The following is a 17,254-nucleotide window of genomic DNA, read 5'->3' on the forward strand; positions in this document are numbered from 1 at the left end:
TAGGTATCGTTAGTGCTATATAGACCATTCTATTGAAAGCAGCAAGTTTGTGAGAAATAGGATGACAAGAATGAAGAGGAATGATAACATCAGTATGGATTGGTTTTCTGAAAATAGAAAACTTGTGAAAACCAGTGCTATGATCTTAAATCTAGAAAATTCAATACACGATCCTGTTCTACCTCTACAGTGAATTCTATACTCTGTTGTAATCCATTCATATAGGAAAGAAAATTGACTATTTGTCTGTTACTTCCTTTCCATAAGCAAATAATATCATCTACATATCGAAACCAGTAAACAATTTTATCTTTGAAATGACTATTTTCAATAATTCTACTTTCTAACTTATCCATAAATAATTCAGCTAGGAGTGGTGAGAGGGGTGACCCCATTGCCAACCCCTCTCTTTGTTCAAAAAATTTATTGTTAAATTTGAAATAACTATGCTGAGTGCATAACTTCATCAATCCTATCAGTTCTTCTCTGAGTGTATGATCATTGATAGAGGCTTTCATTATTTCCTCAGCTCTTTCAAGACTTTCTCCCACCGGAATGTTAGTGAATAAATTAGTAACATCAAATGACACAAGTTTATGAGATGATAGAACAGGAATATGCTTTATATTGTTGACCAACTCCAATGAATTTTTAATACTAAATTTTGGTTGAAACCCCGTTAATGACCGAAAGGTGCTATTCAGTTTGTGAGCTAATTTAGAGCAGGGGGCATTAACAAAAGATACCACTGGTCTTATAGGAACATTAGTTTTGTGTAATTTAGGTTGACCGAAAAGTCTAGGTAGATATGGATTCATAACTGTTAGATACTTAGTTTCTTTCTTATTAAATAATTTGGTGGTGGTAGTCAACTTATTTTGGTGGTAGCTATTGATTTTGGTGGTGGGATTGGAGTTAATCCCAATAAAATTGTTATCTGCAATGAAATGGTTTACCTTACTTAGATATTCGTCCTTATCCATTATTACTGTAGTGCATCCTTTGTCAGCTTTCAAAATCATCAGGTCATTGGTTTTCATATTCTTCTTTAAAATCTTCATGATGTCTGCCGTTTTTGTGATCTCTGGTCGAAGATCCCTTGTCTTTTCTTGAAGAATTATGTCAGCACATCTGTTAGTTAATATTTTGTTCTTTGAAGCTTCCCAATTGCTATTAATGCTGCATGCTAGTCGTTCAAGTTGTGGGTTATCCAAATAGCTATGACTACTGTATGTGTTAACTCGTCCTAGTAACTCTGTCTTTGTAGATGAGAATTGGATTTGTGAGAAATTAGCTACCCTATCAGCAAACTTGTGTTGATGTTGAATGATAGGCCTATTATTTAGTGTTGGATGTTGACAAAATTGATATTTGGGATAAAAGTGGGGTGTACAAACTCAAATGTGGTGATTGAAATGCTTGTTATGTGGGTCAAACTGGTAGAAGTTTCAAAAGTAGAATTGAAGAACACATCAGAGATTGGAATAAACAAAATGGGGAATCTAACTTTGCAGAACATTTGACAATAATCACAAGCTCACAGTTAAGGAGAATGTTGAGTTTCTGCATGTTAATAACAAAGGCAGATCTTTGAATATTCTAGAGGCTTTAGAAATAACAAGAGTAATTAAGGAAAATTCCCAGTACAGTTTAAATGACAAGATTCATTCCAACCAATACAACACTACGAATTTAGTTTTATCATAAAATTGTAAGCATACATTAGTCAATAGTTTTTCCATTTACATATTTGTTTTATTATCTTTCACACTTGTTTCCTTGGTTCTTATTTTGTTCTGAAAGTAAATTTTGTTATCATGGCGATTCTGCTGCTTAAGCCGCCATTTTGTCACACCGTTGAGTGAGAAGAGACTGTCTAGCTGGGCCAATGGCAGGCGTTTATGACCTTGATCAATAGCAGTACTCGCCTACTAGTATAAATTCTGCTGCTCTTGTATTTAGTCTTAGTTTATCAGAGATTGACAATTGTGTAATAACCGAAACCGGTCTTTCTAAATATCAATAAATCTGTGTTTTTTTTTTACAATTTCTTAGTATTTTTCATTCAATATGAATAATTACCACAATATCAACTTCTCAACTACACAAAAAGACTTACCTTATCAACATGCCAAGATGCCGTTTAGCAAGGACTCAGAGGTGTTATCCTTTCATTGCCTTCGAAATGTTTAATAAGCTGCCAGAGTGGGTCAAGGATAGTGGAAGTGATAGACAATTCCGAGCAGTTTTCAAATCTCTCTTGGTGGAGCATCCATTCTATAGCCTGAGTGAACTTCTTGATAGTGATATGACAATTTGAAACTTTTTTGTGACATGTTTTATAAACCCACAGTCTATCCAGCAGCGCTGGTCAATGACTTAGAATAAAACTAAAAACTAAAACTATCATCGATGGATTTCTTCCTGTGAGGTTTCATCAAGGATAAGGTTTATGTTCCGCCTTTACCAGACAAATCCTAATGACCTCTAAAACCGGATAGCTGCGGTTGCACAAGTTACGCCTGATATGCTGGTACGAATGTGGCAAAAAATCGATTATCGGTGGTATGTATATCGCATTACCAACGGCTGTCACATCGAACCAAAATAACACCCACACCTTGAACTTGAAGTGTTTTGTAACAAAATGGCACATTTCTCAACTCTGTGAGAAATTTCAATAAATATCTATGTGCTTTATTCAAAGTTGTAAAGTTTTTTTATAATCAATCTGTATTGATTTTATTTATTTCTTGTAATTGCTGCTTTTTAATGTTATAAACTTGATGGTCCTGGCTGAAGCATAACAGTTGTGAATTATATATTCAGGCCAGGTGGGACTTTCCCATCATCAAAAGTCATACCAATATTATTATTATTATTATTATGTAATTCGACTTTTCTCCCAACTATTCCTTCTTAATTTATTATTTTTTACAATACAACGGATATCCCACTTTTGAAAAGGATTCTACAACTTTCAATATTCATTCTAAAAAAACTACTGATCCGTGCTTCGATGTTGAGTTGGCTCCTATCATTTCATAAAAGCATGTTAATTCCAATCTCCCAACTTCTGCAAGTTCTGATGGGAAATATGTTGCATTATTTCAGAAGGTGAAAATGAAGAAGATTTCAATTTTGGCAAGTCTGTCCTCACAACAGCTGCTAGCAATGCTCAAATGCAGGCGGATGGGTTTAACCTATATTCACCAATATTCTTCATAGCATTTGATGTGAGTAATTAATATCATGAAATACTTTATAGTAACCACTAACCAGATGGTAAATGGAAATGCACTTGAGGGATATCCATACAATAATTTCAAACCATACAATAACTATGGATTTTAGTGGACCAGCATATCAAATGGGAAATGCATGTTGAATATTAAAATACCATATATTTTTCATTTAATATACAGAAAAAGAAACTTAGATATTACAAGAAAATCTATTTCGCTTATGCGCATTGCTTATTCCAATACGTTATTGGAATGTGTGGGGTGGTGCGCATTTCATAAGCACGTGGAGAAAAATTAGTCTTCCAGGAAAATATTATTGAAAGAGGCTTTAACGACCAAGCAGAGATAGTTTTTCTATCTTTTTGAATCTCATTAAGCTCACTACATTCCGACATCAATTTCTAAACAAAAAAGTTCAAATTTTAAAATTCAAATTTTAATTTTAAAATTGACTTAATTAAATTTAATTGCTTTTTATTTATTCATTTTCCTTGTAGTCTGACATTACAAAACTGAGTAGGCCTTCTTTTGGTGTGGACTTTACCACTTTCCGAATTTGTTTTGGTTGTGCAAATTGTTTATCTTTCTAAGATCTTACTAGCTTTGTACCAGCCTATCTTTGAATTTTATATTTAATTTTCATATTGTAGGTAGGCTATGTAGAGTATTATATACTCATCAATTTCACGTTCCATTACAAACTGTTTGTCAATGATCACTTTTCAATACTTTAGTTACGACCTAGCAGTCTGAATTTTGTGAGTAGTAGCTGATTAGCTTCTACTCACGTTGTGGACCGCTTTCGGACGCCATGTCCATCTTCAACAGAATGTTGAAGATCGACAGAATATTTTTTTCCCCCACCTACTGTCTAAAGTACTAACTTTACTCCCTGAAACATAATATTAAAGTGTCACTTTTTCGCTCTCGGTAGTAAATAAACAGAAAATCTCCCTAGGGAGGAAAAGTTACTCCATTTAAATAACATGGGAAGCATCTCTATTTTGAGAACTTACATGGTAATAGGTTAGAAGCTCTAAGCTCAGATGAGAAAGCATAATAGAGGTGTCTGTCATTGAGTCAACTGAATTCAATACCACAACCAGAAATTTGATCAACTCATGAAATATATGTTTGTATGATATTATATTCTTAATATTAGTAGACGATAAAAATTTATACAATTTTAAAAATATTTTATTCTATTCAAAATACCAGCCAACAAATATTTTTGATCTGCAATTCAAATCTGAACCGCGTGATCTGGAGTCAGCCATTTTTGGTAGCTGCCCAGCTGATATAATTGTTACAACTTTTGCCGATAGATAGCGCAATCGGCAGTGCCAATCAGACGACCGGTTTTTAGGTTTTAGATTTTAGTTTATGTTGCTAGGAAACATTGTCACCAATACGTAAGTTCAATTCAATTCAGTTCAATTTCTTTATTCCAATACAAAAACAATGCACAATATAGAACAGAATAATAAATTATGGAATAATTATTTCCCCGCATGGACTGTTGATCCGTGCGCGGGGAAAGAGTACACAATCTATACAGGTAGTACAAGTGCAAAAACTACAGTCAATAATTTATATTGATTCAAGCTTAACCTATAAAAAATATGCTAAATCCTGTAATGTATAAAATACAAACTGTATCAATGACGATTCACACAGCACAAGTACCCGACTCAGAATACTTCATCTTCTGGTGAGCTATTTGAACTGACGATTTAACAACATTAAATAGAAAGTACAATATAAAATCAGAATATAAATAATTAAAATAAATAAGAGAAACTCAGGTGAGGCATGAAGGGCTTGAAACACAAAATCACAAACTAGTGAGGTTTGTGGTTGAGCATGTGCCAATTGCTTTGTGTCACCTATATGGCGACTCCAGCAGCGCCGCGGCGGCCACCCGGCCGATTGAGCGGAGCCAAAAACCTACTCTCTTTTTGTAGGCGGCAGCATCAAGTTCTTCTGCATCTATGATTGTTTGTGGGAGGTATCGATAAATCAAATGGGCAAGTAGAAAGGGATTACTGTTCAGTGACGTTAAGGTTGATCTGGGAAAGTTATATCCGTAATTTATTCGGTGTCTGGTTTGATAATCATGTTGTAAGTTTGTAAAGATATAGGTTTTATTTGTTTTTATAAATGTGAGGATGGATTTCAAGTAAAGCTGGCGGATATCCAGGACCTGGAAATCGGAAAAGAGCTGGTCTGATGAGTATCTGACTGGTTTCTTTAGAATAATTTTTATAACCGCTCTTTGCGTGACAGCCAGAGGCTCAAGCACAGCGGCCGAGGCACCGCCCCACGCCACTACACCATATTGAAGCAGCGACTGAACATACGCAAAATACACACTCCTGCACTGATCCGCAGCCAGCAACCATGCCAGCTGTGAGAAGGCATACAATAATTTCCTCAATTTCCGTTTAACATTGACAATGTGTGGGGACCAACTCATTTTGTGATCAATTGTTTTTCCCAAGTAGCAATACTGCTCCACACGCTCAACCTCGTCACAGCCGCAGGCAGCCGACCGCAGATCACCACAGGAGTGTATTGCAAGCCTTTTCAGCCCAGGATCGCCATCCTGTCCAAAGTATATAGGCAGAGACTTGGTTTTTCCGACATTCAAGGATAGGGTGTTCTGGTCAAACCACCTTTTAACTTTTAGTAGGTCTGAGGAGGCCTGTTCATAGACTTCGTCCCAAGAACTTCCAGACGACACTAAAACAGTGTCATCGGCGAATAACAATAGTTTCCCTTCAATATTTACTCTAGTTATGTTATTGATATAGATAGAGTAGGGGGCCCAGGGTACTACCCTGAACCACACCATACTCGATGCTTTTTGGGTCACTCTGTGTACCGTTGATGGACACAAACTGCGACCTGTTTTCCAAGTAACTAATGAACCAGTCCAGGGATTCAACGCCGGCGTGCTGGAGTTTCACTATCAATTTATGTCTATCAATAGAATCGAATGCTTTTGCCATGTCGAGGAATGTGACAATCACCCGTTTTTTGTTGCCTATTCCTCCACTTATGTATCTTATTAATTCAAAAAGCGCGTGGGAAGTACCCCTGTCTTGTCTGAAGCCAAATTGAGAATTGGAAATTATTTTCTCACGCTCAAGGTAATTTGTGAGTTGTATTTTGACGCATTTTTCAATTATTTTTGATACCGTGCAAAGTATAGAAATTGGCCTGAAGTTTGAGGTAACATTTTTTTGTCCATACTTAAATATAGGAACAACTTTGGCAATTTTAAAAACATTCGGAAATCTACCTGTTGTAAGACTAAGATTAATTATTTGTAGCAGAGGTAACTGTAGTGTGTTAATGCTGTTTTTAATTAACTTGGTCGGTATTCCATCTTATCCCGGAGCCGAGCCGCCTCTCATACTGACCACTACCGCGATAAGCTCGTTGTGGGTGACGAGACAAAGAGCAAAGACAGCGTCCGTCGCATGGTCGGCGTCGTTCACCTCGAGTGGACCAGTCGGCTGCAGTGCCCCGGCCAACCGCGAGCCAACCGAGGCAAAGTATTCATTGAAGGCATTACCTATTTGTTTAATTTCAGCGGGAGAGGCCTCGCCGCCGCGATCACAGTACGCCTGCAGCGGAAATTTCGGCTTGTCCGTGGATCGACCAGAAACCTCATTAATAACATTCCAGAATTTCCTAGAGTCTCCCCCAGCTTCACTCAATTTATTCTTATAATAATTGTATTTAGAACGCTTAATAGCTGCCTTAAGTGTATTTCGGAATCGAATAAATTTTTGTCTGAGTTGATTATTGTATGGATTTCTCCTGACCTCTTTACTCAACTTCGTCACGACGACGCATCGATTGCAGGAGGCCAGAGGTTATCCATGGTTTAATTTTTTTCGTTTTAGCACACACTCGTTCGGATGTTGTGAACTGCTCCAAATTTGTCTGTAGCATCTCATTGAAACTCTCAGCAGCCTCATCAACATCAGCCGCCTCGACCACCCGTCTCCAACTCTCCACTTTCAAGGCTTCATCAATTCCAGACCAGTTAATAATCTTGGAATATTGGGTGTCAAGTTATTAGAATGATTTTATTTGCAGTTTCTATAAAAAAATGTAGATTGAGGAAAAATGTTGTGTACATCACGAGCGAAAAATACTTTTTCTCCCTCAGGAAAATTGTTGCCCTCGGCTTTGCCTCGGGATTCAAACTTTTTCCCACAGGGAGAAAAAGTCGTACTTTTCACTCTAGATATAAATAAATAAATAAACCTTTTATTGCAACTTTTACAGTATTTACCTATTGGTACATAGTAAAAATAAAATAAAATTTTCATGGTTGCAAATCAGCTTCCGCTGAGGTTACTTCTTTGGTTGGCACCAAATGAAATATGAACATGATAGATAACATTCACTTTTGAAATTTAGTCTTTGTATAGCCAAACACCGCCGTACACCTTCTTCATCCTCTCCCATTCCGTCCTCTCCTGTGCTACCCTCTGCCATGTTTCTCCACCGCAGACTCTCCTAAATTCCTCGTCCCATCTGTTGGTTGGTCGTCCTCTGCTTCTCTTCAGTGTTCGTGGATACCAGTCTATTATCTTCTTTGTCCATCTGTTGTCTTTTGTTCTCGCTATATGTCCTGCCCAGTTCCATTTTCTTTCTACTATCAACCGTCCTATGTCCTCAACCATTGTCTCTTTGGATATCCATATTTTCGTCTTTTTATCTCTTTTAGTAACTCCCAACATGATCCTTAGCATTGCTCTCATATTAGTTCTCATTTTCCTGATAATTTTTCCTGTGAGAGTCCATGTTTCACAGCCATACAACATAACTGGGATTATACACATCTGAAGTAATTTTCGCTTATTTTCCATAATAACCGTGGAGCGGAAAAGGTGATTAAATCTTTCAAACATTGACCATCCCAACGCAATTCTTCTTGTGATTTCTCCCCATTGACCGTCTTTTCCAATTCTTTGCCCTAAATATATGAAGCTGTTGACATTTTCGATAATTCTTCCTTGGTTCAAATCAATTACTTCATCTGCTTGACAATTGAAACTCATAACCTTTGATTTTTCAAAATTTACTTTAAGGCCTATTTGTTTTGTTTCTTCCATCATCTCCTTTAACATATCCTCAACTTCACTTGCACTTCTTCCTATAAGAACAATATCATCGGCAAATTTCAAGCAGTTCAACCTCTCCCCATTGATATCTATGCCTCTATCTTGCCAGTCTAAATTTTTGAAGGTTGTTTCTAAAACGGCATTAAATATTTTTGCAGATGGAACATCACCTTGTCTTAATCCTCTTTTCACACGTATCTCTTTACTCTCTCCTCTTACTGAACATTCTAATTTCATATTCTCATATATATATTTAAAAATTTGTAAATATTCATCTTCAACACCAAGTCCAGCTAACGTATTCATAATAGCGTTGGTTGTTACACTATCGAATGCTTTTTCAAAGTCGATGAATAGTAGGACCATTTGGAAATTGTATTCCCTCGCCTTTCGTATCAATTCCAGCAGTACTAAGATATTGTCTAGTGTAGAGAAATTTTTCTTGAATCCGGTCTGATCGTTCTGTGTTGCGGCATCTAAATTTCTTCCTATTCTGTATGTTATTATTGCAATGAAGACTTTGTAAATTGTACAGAGGAGACTTATTGGGCGATAGTTCTTTACTTCTTTTCTGTCTCCCTTTTTATACAGTAGTATTAGGTTAGCCTTCAACCATAAATCAGGAACTTTTCTATTTTTTAGACATATATTAAACAACTTAACTAGTATACTGGTTACAGCTCTTCCTCCCGCTTTTATTTCTTCATTTGTAACTTTGTCCGGTCCTCCCGCTTTTCCTTCTTTTAATTTGCTTATTACTCTCTCCACTTCACTTTCCAGGATTGGAAGGCTATTTTCTACTTGACCTGCATCCAGCTGTTCCTCTCTCCTTCCACTGCACTCTGCTGATGTGTCTGTTTCAGGCCCCTGTATACTATATAATTTTTCATAGAAGTTACAGATTGTCCTGAGAATACCTTCCACTTCTCTCTCTTCCTCGCCAGTCTCATTTTTCATCGAGATCATTATATTGGTGCCTAGCTGTTGTCTTCTCAATGTTTGTTTAATACTTCCTCTTGATTTAATTGTGTCTTCTAATTCTTCAGTTTTCTTGAGCGCTGTCCATTCTTTTCATTTTCGCCTTATTAATTTAGAAATTTCAGTGAATTCAATTCTATCCCTATCAGACGTTTTCAGTCTTCTCCTTTTTGCCAAAAGTCTGATTATCTCTCTTGGAGTTGAACGTCTTCTGTTTCCTTCTCTGTCGTTCAAGGTATCTTCTTCTCTCTTCTATTTTTATAATCATCTTAATTGGTCTATGGTCACTTCCTATGTTAACATCATTCTCTACGTCCACATCTTGTACAATGAGTTTTTTGTCTGTTATGAAGAAGTCAATCTCATTTTTTGTTTCTCCATCCGGACTCATCCAAGTCCACTTTCTTGTTTCATTTTTCTGGAAGAAGGAGTTCATCAAATACATATTTTTCCCTTCAACAAATTCAACAAGCCTATCTCCTCTTTCATTTCTTTCACCAAATCCGTAGTTTCCAACACATTTTTCACCGTTGTTCTTGCCAATTTTTGCATTCATATCTCCCATTATTATATTGTACCTACATATATCCTTTCCTCTAGATATACAAATAACTAATAATTAATTCTCCATTTCCCTCCTTCCATTCTGAAGTCATTTCTAGTATTTATAAATTGTTTCTGTATTTATTCTAAAATTTATTTTCATATGTAGGCTATCTGAAATTGATCGAGTGGTTGAACGAAAGCGATTGTTTATCTATGAGTTGCTAATAGTGATTTGATTAACCTACCAGCTCAAGCCGGGACGAGAATTGTCTTATTTTTCCATTGTTAGATTCATTATTTCGATATAATTTATAAAATTCAAAATCGAAATGAGTGCCTGTGGTGAGTGCAATAAAATAGTTACATCATCTACAAAAGCTAAATTGCAGTGTTCGATTTGTAATTTCTTCTTCCATGAAAGCTGTGCGAATGTTAAAGAGACTGATATAGAATTCTTTAACAAAAACCCTTACAAGTGTAATAATTGTGTCAGTAATTTGAGGCTACAAAGAAGTGCTTCGGACTCAACTCTAGTCAAGTCGGATAAACAGTGCGTTGACTTCATCAGACAACGATATCCATTCTGTTGTAGTCAAAACAGGAAGAATCATAGTGACCAATATCTACAAACCACCAGGCATTATATGGCCACCTACAGTGATTCCAATACAACTACATCCTGCAGTTTATGTGGGTGATTTCAATAGCCACCATGAACAGTGGAGATATAAGACATCTGACGGAAATGGTGAAGCAGTGGTGGAATGGGGCTGAAGATGAGAATCTAAATTTACTATTTGATGCTAAGGATAGGTTTACTTTCAGATCAGCAGCGTGGCAGCGAGAGTACAATCCAGATCTATGTTTTACTTCAAGTGATAGCAAAGGCCAACCACTGCCAGCCACCTGGAAGTTTCTCTGTGACTCCCCCCCCCCCAGCCACCATCGCCCAGCTCTCATAGAGATAGGCATTCAAATCCCACTTGTAAGATCCACACCCCAACCAAGATGGAATTTAAAAAAACAGATTGGGGAGAGTTTCTCGAAAGAGCTGAATAAATGCCTAGGTTGGATACTGCCGACAAGCAAAAACTATGGTAGATTCATTGGAGCTTTTGAAAGCGCTGCTAAAAAGTGCATCCCAAGAGGGTACCGTCGAGAATACATTCCGGGATGGTCTCAAAACAGCAATGAATTGTACCAAACATTTTTGGAGACTGGTGACCAAATTGTGGCTGATGAGCTACTCCACAGCCTTGATGAAGTGAGGAAAGAGAAATGGGTGGAGATAGTTGAGAGCATGAACTTCCAAAACTCAAGTCGTCAGGCATGGACTTTGCTGAGGAAGCTGGGGAGTGGAGCACCCATGAAGAGACAAAAAACAGATGTTTCAGCAAATACCATAGTATCTCACTTGGTAGCAACATCCAAAGCAAGAATAGACAAGGCACATACAATTGAAATAAAACGAGAACTGAGATGCCTGAAAAGAGAGCCAACAGAGAGCGAATTTAGCCATCCTTTCACTCCACAGGAAATTTAACTGACACTGAAGTCCGTAGCCCCCAGAAAAGCATCAGGGTTTGACAGCATCAACCCGGAATTCCTAATAAATTGTGGAAAGTATGCAAAGGTTTGGTTGGCTGGATTCTTCACTGATATAATGCAAACTGGTATTATACCCAAAGAGTTTAGGCAATCAAAGATTATAGCAATCTTGAAGCCAGGAAAACCTGCAAACACACCCAAGAGCTACAGACCAATTGCATTATTATCGGTGACATACAAACTATTGGAGAGGCTGATTTATAATAGGATCAGCCCGAAGGTATATGAAAGTGTCCCAATCGAACAAGCTGGATTCAGCTGTGGAACAAGCTGTGTGGACCAAGTTCTCTCACTCACAACATGTATTGAAGCTGGATTCCAGATCAAGCTAAAGACCTCTGCTGCATTTTTTATCGATTTATCAACAGCATATGATACTGTGTGGAGAGAGGGAATGATTTACAAGCTCCTCAAAGTGATAAACTGCAAAGTGACTGCTCGACTCCTGAACAATATGCTGAGTGACAGAACTTTCAAAGTCATCCTGGGCTCTGATATGAGTACACAAAGAAAGCTCAGGAACGGCCTGCCTCAAGGGTTAGTGCTTGCCCCTCTCTTGTTTAGTCAGTACATTGCAGACATGCCAGACACAACATCAAGAAAATATGGCTATGCTGATGATTGGGTGTTAACAACTCAGAGCAGGACGTTTGAGGAGACAGAAAAGACTCTCACAGATGACTTGGGAAAACTGGGAAAATACTTTCGCAGATGGCACCTCCAACCGAATGCCAGTAAAACCGAGGTTGCGTGCTTCCATCTCAGTAACAAAGATGCAAACAGGGAGCTCCGCATCCAATTTGAAGACAAGTGGCTCACTCATTTCAAAACACCTAGATACCTAGGCGTAGTACTTGACAGGACCCTTTCTTTCAAGGAGCATCTTACAAAAATTGCGGAGAAGCTGAAGTCCAGAAACAATATCATCCAAAAGCTCTGTGGAACTTCTTGGGGAGCTTCAGCTTCTACATTGCGCTCTTCAGCCCTGGGTCTCGTGTTCTCAACTGCTGAGTTTTGTGTGCCCGTGTGGCTGAATAGCTCACATGTGCGGAGGGTTGATGCTCAGTTGAATAATTAAATAAGGATGGTTGCTGGAGTCATAAAATCGACACCTTTAGAATGGCTCCCGGTGCTGCGTCACATTTCATCCCCCAACCTCCGACGCATGAATGCTCTAACAAGATAGTTCAATAAGATCCTGCAAAATTAAAACTTGCCAATACATGAGGATATAGAACTTGCCAATTAAATCCGCCTGGTATCTCGAAAGCCTCCCACCAGAACGGCATTACATGCTCTAGATGGTGGGTTCAGTTTAACAGACGCCTGGCAACAGGAATGGCATGCAAGGCAAATCGATCTTACCTCATGTATCACCGAAAAGCCACCAGGTTTTGATTTGCCACGCAAACTATGGTCGGCTCTTAACAGGATCCGAACTCAGCATGGAAGATGTGCCTATGCGTTGCACAAGTGGGGAAAGGCTCCAACACCTTTTTATGAGTGTGGCGCTGTGCAAACCATAAGACACATTGTAGAAGAGTGCACAAGAACAGCTTATGAGGGCAGGCTGGAAGACTTCCTGGTAGCTACACCAGATGCAGTGGCATATTTAAATCGACTAGATATATGTTTATAACTTTTAAAATGTTATTTTTTAATTCGTGTTCCACCTTTTTCCAAACTTGTGTCTAAAATGACTTCATTGTTTATATCTGTGACTTATGCTAGATAACATAAAGATTTGTGTCGTAGGGCCATATGATTTGCTATCATCCCAAGAATTAATGATTTTATTTATCAAATCTGAAACAAGTGTCCACTATTTTGTCATCAATGTGATTACTTTTCATATTATTCTTCATTGTTTTCTTTCTTCATTGTTGTTATTTGTATAGAGCCTTTATTATGCAGAATTGCTCGACAGGCTTGATGCTGGATGGTTGTTGTTTTGTTAAATTATTTTTTTACTGTAATTATTCTCTTCTTCCTTTCGTCAGTTTTTCGTTTGTTGGGTTATAATTTAGAACTTTGATTGGAAATCAATAATGATTGTGTACCAGTATTTATATCCTCAATTCCAGAATATAATAATGTTTTTTACACTGATAATCTTACAGTATTTCATATGAACATTTGTAGTATTAAAAAGAATTTTGATGTATTTATTTTGTACTTGAATCAAATGAAAAAAGCCAGATGTTATTGTTTTATCAGAGGCATGGATAAAAACTGATTTCAATACGAACTTTTTCACTATTCCAGGTTACAAATCAAATTTATCTTGTAATGAAAACAGATGTGGTGGACTTGTAGTTTTTTATAATGAAAACCTCAAGTGTGTTATGTTAGACAGCAATTTTATTGAGGGGGCGGACAGTATTTTACTAAATTGTATCAGCGGAAACTTCGTTTTTTTATTAATTGGAACTTATAGATGGCATACTGGAGGAAATATAAGGTCTTTTTTAGATTCATTCGGTAGGTTTTTGAGCAATGTAAAGCAGGAGGTGGTCATTTGCGTGGGAGATTTTAATATCAATATATATTTATAGTCGCGCCCTTCTTAATCACACGAGCAGTCGCGTGTTGTAATTTTTACAACATCCTATTTTTTATGTGTTATGTACTCTGTTTACTGTCAAAACATATTAATTAATTGTATAATAATTAATATTTCCATCTCATTGGATTATTTTACGCCTATGAACATTTGCATGATTTTCGTAGCCCAATAAGGTACACCAAGCAAAGCCAACAATTCTGTGTTATTGGTTCGTTGGCAGTCTCTTTCCCTATCATATGCACTACTTATGCACTGTCGCAACTAAATGGCACCTAAAGACTGAAACATTGCTCGCTTGATACTCCAACTCAGTGTAGTGATGGGAGGAAAGTTTTGGTATGCATCGGTGATTCATTCACTGTCACCACCCCATTCAATAGTTTTGTGAGGAAAAAAACTGACACTGTTGTACCTTTTACAACAGCGCGACTTCCGGAAGGTTAAAATGAATCACAGTGTAAGATCACTCTTCTGGAGGCCAGTAAATCCAGATGAAGTGTTATACTTAGTGCATTAGTAATTAATCTCCTAGAGCAGATAAATTCTCAACATTCTTAATAAAGAAAATAGCATCAAAAATCTTCTGTGGAAGGAGCATATTCGCACATTGAAGAATAGTTTAAGATTGCTGATCCACAGGTTTATCATATAAAAAAGTATGTCCTCATTCTTTACTCAAAGACAAATATTTCTCTCTAGCTCACTCCAGAATTTATTGTGGTATATCATGTTGTGGATGCACCTGCATCACCCACTTGAAACCTCTAATCAATCTACAGCGATCCTTGCTTTGATTCTTCCAAGAACCTAATGCTGAGCGTGCTGACCTGTTCAGCGGTCTTAATCTCGAGTCTCCGATTTTTATTTATTTACAAGGTTCTGTTACAATTTTATTGAGCCAGTGGCAATCAAGGCAATACAATAGATTTTGCTGGGTAAGAGCCATTGACTCGTGCAGCTGGACAAATAAGGGTTCCAAGGCCTAACTCAAATCGTTTGTTTTCCCGCAAATCGTTTATTTTTTTGGAAGGTAAATTCTTAAACAGGTTGCCAGGAAAAATGTGACTTATAGGATCACCACATCTGTTTAAACGTAGATTAAAATTTTTTCTAATTGCTATGCCCAAACAAGGGTGGCATGCCAAATGACCGATTCCCATTTGGCCGAAATTATTATTTTGTTGCAAAAGATCGAAAATTGAAGAATCCCAAATGGTAGAATTGAAACTTGTACTTTCCCAAATGGTCGAATCCCAAATGATCGAAAAGTTTTAATAGTAATCCCATTTGGCCGAAAATATCAACTGTCGCAGAAGGTCGAAAATTTGATTTTCCCATCTGACCGATTCTCAAACAGTCGAATCCCATTTGATAGAAAAATGTTGTAGTTCGTCGCAAATGGTCGAATCCTATTAGGTAGAAGAGTTTTGTATTTTGTTGCAAATAGTCGAATCCCAAAAGGTCGAAAGTATACTTTCCCATATGGTCGAATCCCATCTAGCCGATGAGATTCGATCATTTGCGACGAACTACAACATTTTTCTATCAAATGGGATTCGACTTTTTGAGAATCGGTCAGATGGGAAAATCAAATTTTCGACCTTTTGCGACAGTTGAGATTTTCGGCCAAATGAGATTACTATTAAAACTTTTCGATCATTTGGGATTCGACCATTTGGGAAAGTTCAAGTTTTAGTGGCATGTCAAATGACCGATTCCCATTTGGCCGAAATTATTATTTTGTCGCAAAAGATCGAAAATTGAAGAATCCCAAATGGTAGAATTGAAACTTGTACTTTCCCAAATGGTCGAATCCCAAATGATCGAAAAGTTTTAATAGTAGTCTCATTTGGCCGAAAATCTCAACTGTCGCAAAAGGTCGAAAATTTGATTTTCCCATCTGACCGATTCTCATACAGTCGAATCCCATTTGATAGAAAAATGTTGCTGTTCTTCGCAAATGGTCGAATCCTATTAGGTCGAAAAGTTTTGTAGTTTGTCACAAAAAGACGAATCCCATTTGGTAGAAAAGTTTTGAATTTTGTCGCAAATGATCGAATCCCATCAGACCGATAGCCGAGTGAGAAACTGGAGAAGGAAATAGAAAAACCGGTTCTACCGATTGCGCTCAGAATTTGAGCCGGCATGAATGTATGAGCTGCGCCCCTAGATTTTACATGCCATATCCGATCACGAAAAAACTTGGCACACACTTACAAGAAGAAGAAGAAGTAGTAGAAGAAGAAGAAGAAGAAGAAGAAGAAGAAGAAGAGAAGAAGAAGAGAAGAAGAAGAAGAAGAAGAAGAAGAGAAGAAGAGAAGAAGAAGAGAAGAGAAGAAGAAGAAGAAGAAGAAGAAGAAGAAGAAGAAGAAGAAGAAGAAGAAGAAGAAGAGAAGAAGAAGAGAAGAAGAAGAAGAAGAAGAAGAAGAAGAAGAAGACGAAGAAGAAGAAGAAGAGAAGAAGAAGAAGAAGAAGAAGAGAAGAAGAAGAAGAAGAAGAAGAAGAAGAAGAAGAAGAGAAGAAGAAGAAGAAGAGAAGAAGAAGAAGAAGAGAAGAAGAAGAAGAGAAGAAGAAGAAGAAGAAGAAGAAGAAGAAGAAGAAGAAGAAGAAGAAGAAGAAGAAAATATATGTCTTCATGGTTTAATGCTGTTCTTAGTGAGAATTTGTGTGTATTTTTGGCTTCAAAATTCATAAAATAACTAATTAATACAATGTGCAGTGATAATTAAGTGTAATATTAACTATAATTTGGTGTTTTAATTTTTCTAAATTTAAAATTGCATCTCATATTTATTTTTGGACGAAAGTTGAGCTTGAACTTCTTACAGAAGAAACATAACCTATTTTTGGACATGTAATCAAAATTTGGGAATGGAATAGTTTTGGGCCAAGCCTGTTGTTCCTTCCCAATCATATTTATATGATTTGTTATTGTATCCACGTATAAATAAATAAATAAATAAATAAATAATTTTACGTACGTTTCCATGAATTACACTCAGTATTCTGGTGCCTGATTTATCATACTTCTACATACCTTACATCAATTTATCATCGGTGCTGCGTTAGAAAATGAATTACCTAAGTTATATGCTTTGTTTAATAACATACAAGGAACACAATCCCGTTTTTTCCAACAGATACTGACTTCTGATACTGACTTGTGA

General features: G+C 37.1%; 1 protein-coding gene across 3 annotated transcripts in view; it reads left to right on the forward strand.

Moving 5' to 3' along the window:
• Nucleotides 1-17,254, forward strand: part of LOC111047825 (nucleoredoxin) — a 46,952-nt gene that overhangs the window by 17,481 nt on the left and 12,217 nt on the right. For all 3 annotated transcript variants that reach the window (XR_005573351.1, XM_039443194.1, XM_039443193.1), the window contains one exon: nucleotides 3,115-3,236. Coding sequence is in view for 2 of the 3 variants with exons in the window: in XM_039443194.1 (XP_039299128.1) it covers nucleotides 3,115-3,236 (122 nt within the window). In the remaining variant the exon portion in view is untranslated. The remainder of the gene's footprint in view (nucleotides 1-3,114; nucleotides 3,237-17,254) is intronic.

This window comes from Nilaparvata lugens, chromosome X (genome assembly GCF_014356525.2).
Source record: "Nilaparvata lugens isolate BPH chromosome X, ASM1435652v1, whole genome shotgun sequence".
Classification (NCBI taxonomy): Eukaryota; Metazoa; Arthropoda; class Insecta; order Hemiptera; family Delphacidae; genus Nilaparvata; species Nilaparvata lugens.